The 3,606-nt window shown below is 50.9% G+C and overlaps 1 protein-coding gene across 1 annotated transcript; it reads right to left on the bottom strand.

The window, feature by feature from the left end:
• Window positions 1–1,352: 1,352 nt before the first annotated feature.
• LOC103069103 (involucrin) lies at window positions 1,353–2,588 on the bottom strand. Its single transcript, XM_007460304.1, has one exon. The coding sequence runs from the start codon at window positions 2,586–2,588 to the stop codon at window positions 1,353–1,355; it is 1,236 nt and encodes a 411-aa protein (XP_007460366.1).
• Between the last annotated feature and the right edge of the window lie 1,018 nt (window positions 2,589–3,606).

Here is a 3,606-nt window from a genome sequence, read left to right as displayed (position 1 = left end):
TGGCTTCAGTGAATGCAGAGAAGGTATCATTACCCGAGAGAGAGAATACCTAAGGAGGAATGACAGTGGGTGTCCCTGGAGTTGGGTGGGCAGTAAGAGATACTAAGTGCCCTTCAACCTATTGAGTTTGGGTGCCTGCGGCAGTCTCAAAAGGGATGTCCCTGACATATGCTCATGGCTGTGATGAAATAGCTTTGGGTAACTTGATACAGCCTGCCTGAGATGATGTGGTTAAATAGTTAGAGCCAGGTGATTCCCAGGAAGGAGAGAGCCCCCACATTCTGATGTGATTGATGGCAGGAAAGGCTACAGAAATGTCAGGGAGGGTAACCACTGCAATGACCTTGGATCTGTATTTCTCCAGGCTATTCAGCACTTTGGCTTCCATGATTCCAGCTGGCCCAACCTTTACTTCCTTTAGTGACACTGTCACTTTCTCCTTCAGAGACCAGTCCCAGGAGTCGCTCCTCTCCCCATCTTGCCCAGTTCTGCTTTTTTGCTTTCCTAAAGTCTTCCTTAACCATGGAGGTGGTTATTAAGACTCTTGGAAACCATGAGGACATTCTATGGAGAGAAAACCTGGGCAGGGACCAGAACCCAGCTGGAGCCTCCACTCCCTCCCCGTGCCTTTGGCCATGGGCTAGGATTGGGCTCCATGGGTATAATGTAAAGCAGTGTTGAACTGAGATGAATAGATCCTCTTCCCCCAACCAGAATAACCTATCTCCTCTTCATGACTGCCAAGTGCTACTTTCATGTGCATGAATGAAGTTGTTTCATGACTGCTAAGTGCTCCTTTCAGGTGCATGAATGAAGTTGTTTTGTTTTCTTTTGGTGTTGTTATGATTTCATTATTAGAAGCTGTTGAATGTATTGAATGGTTTGGGGAGCAGAATTAAAAAGGGGTCAAAATGTCTGTCCTCCTTTGGAAATTGGCCAAGAGTCATTTGCAACCATTAACCCCCACACAGGTTTTTATACGGTGAGCGACAGAGGGTAAAAAACCAAAGAGAATACAGGATCCCAGGTCTTCCAGCATTTATTCTGCATTATTGTACACACTCACAGATTCAGCAATAGTAGTGGGGATGCAGTCAGAGTTGCTGTAGTCACTGTCTCTTCAAGCAGAGGCTCTGGCCACCTGAGGTTGGGATTGGGCTCATCAGGGATGGGTGCTGGGCAATAGCTCCCCTCTCCCGCAAGCCCTATCCAAGAGACATGCAGAAGGACAGGGTCAGGCAGGTTCACAGATAAGATGGGCCACCCAGGCTGGGGACTGGAGGTAAGCCAGGCCACTGGCAATCTCTTCACTTGCGTGGGCTTTCCAGGCACCTCTGGGACCCTAGGGGTGGTTACTTATGTTTGGGGGACACTACACCTCCTGCTTCTTTAGGGGGCAAGACTTCTCCCTTCAGTGGCTGGACTGGGTTTGTCCCATAGACCTGGCCAGGAGTTGGAACAAGCAGAGGCTGCTTCAGCAGCCCCTCCTGCTGCTCCAGCAGTTGCTCCCCTTTCTTTTCCAGTTGCTCATCTTTCTTTGCTAGCTCTTGATCCAGCTGCTGGCCCAAGACCTTCTTCTCCTGTTTCAGCTGTTTCACATGCTGTTCCTTCTCCTGTGACTCTTTCTGCTGCTGCTGTTCCACATGCTTTTCTTGCTCCTGTGGCTCTTTCTGCTGCTGCTGCTGTTCCACATGCTTTTTTTGCTCCTGTGACTCTTTCTGCTGCTGCTGCTGTTCCACATGCTTTTCTTGCTCCTGTGACTCTTGCTGCTGCTGCTGCTGTTCTACATGCTGTTCCTTCTCCTGTGACTCTTTCTGCTGCTGCTGTTTCACATGCTTTTCTTGCTCCTGTGGCTCTTGCTGCTGCTGCTGCTGTTCCACATCCTTTTCCTTCTCCTGTGACTCTTTCTGCTGCTGCTGTTCCACATGCTTTTCTTGCTCCTGTGGCTCTTGCTGCTGCTGCTGCTGTTCCACATGCTTTTTTTGCTCCTGTGACTCTTTCTGCTGCTGCTGCTGTTCCACATGCTTTTCTTGCTCCTGTGACTCTTGCTGCTGCTGCTGCTGTTCTACATGCTGTTCCTTCTCCTGTGACTCTTTCTGCTGCTGCTGTTTCACATGCTTTTCTTGCTCCTGTGGCTCTTGCTGCTGCTGCTGCTGTTCCACATCCTTTTCCTTCTCCTGTGACTCTTTCTGCTGCTGCTGTTCCACATGCTTTTCTTGCTCCTGTGGCTCTTGCTGCTGCTGCTGCTGTTCATGCTTTTCCTTCTCCTGTGACTCTTTCTGCTGCTGCTGCTGCTGCTGCTGCTGCTGCTGCTGCTGCTGCTGTTGCTGTTCCTGCTGCTGTGGCTCCTGTTGCTGTGGCTCACACTCTTTCTGGGGCACCCCCTGCACAGGAGTTGTGTGTTTCTTCCCGAGCTCCATGGGATCCTTCCCTGGGAACTCCGAGGATACCTTCTGGCATGGGGCAGGCAGTGGAGTTGGCTGCTTCACTTGCTCCTGCTGGATATCAGTGGGAGGAGAAACAGGCTTGAGGGGCTCCTTACTGGGGGCAGGGGGCGAGGTCCCTGGCAGAGTACATTGCTGAGACATCTTGGAAGCTGCTTTAGGTCAACCTGAAAATCAGGATGGGTCAGAGGGTTAATTGAAGGCGAGGAAGTAGATGAACCCCTGGAAATATGCAGCAGCGCCTGGTTTCTCAGCATCCCCTCTTCCCTTGGGTGGGGGTACTCTCCCACCCACGCTGGGCTATCATTCCCCAGAAGCAGCAGAGTGAAGGGTAGGAATGGAGAGGGGCAGGGAAAGGCCCTCCTGGGAGCCTCTTGTTCCCAAGAGACAACAAAGAGGACTCTCCAGAGGTGCTCTGCAAAGGTGGGCTGGGTACCACTTCACCTCCTACTCTTGCCTATCCTTGTCTCTCCCTTGTTTCTGACCTTCACATACAAAGAAGAGAGATGAGCTCTGGGATTATGACAGGAAGAGGGAAGGTGCCAGGAAAAGAAAGGTCTCCTGGAGGACTCCTGAGTCCTGGAAAATCAGTAGCCCATCCCGAGAGGATCTGAGAGGTGAGGGTGCACGCCCTGGACTGGAGTCACATGACATGATCTCAGTTTAAATCTCCCAGTGAAATGCTGTGTGGTTCTGGGAAAGTCATTTAGCCCCTCTGGACCTCAGGTTTCTCCTCTGTAAAATGAACAGATTGGCCTATTCAGCTCCAGAGCTGCTTTCTCTCCTGACCATCTGAGCTTTAGCTGGTGATGGTGGGAGGGGGCTGGAAGGCTGCTGAGAGTTGGAGTTGGTTCTTTCAAGTCTCCTACTTCTAAGCTGGGTTTCCCTGTCCCTGCTCAGCCTGGGTTCTCCAAATAGAAAGTGTTCCCCATGCTGCATTTCTCCCTTTGGTAGCACAGCCAAGAGTTACAAGCATGTCCCCGGGCCCCCTGCCACCATAAAGAAGGCAAAATCACAGTCAGCCCAAATCAATCAGTTTTAGGAGAGAAATTGGCCATATTTCCCCTTTATCCCCACCTTACTCCTCTCTCTGTCTCTTTCTGTTTCTCTGTCTCTCTGCCTTTCTCTCTCTCTCTCTCTCTCTCTCTCTCTCTCTCTCTCT

The sequence above is a fragment of the Lipotes vexillifer genome, unplaced genomic scaffold (genome assembly GCF_000442215.2).
Source record: "Lipotes vexillifer unplaced genomic scaffold, Lipotes_vexillifer_v1.1 scaffold209, whole genome shotgun sequence".
In the NCBI taxonomy this organism is placed as follows: domain Eukaryota; kingdom Metazoa; phylum Chordata; class Mammalia; order Artiodactyla; family Lipotidae; genus Lipotes; species Lipotes vexillifer.
The sequence above is the reverse complement of the archived record's forward strand: the minus strand, read 5'-3'. Positions and strand labels throughout refer to the sequence as shown.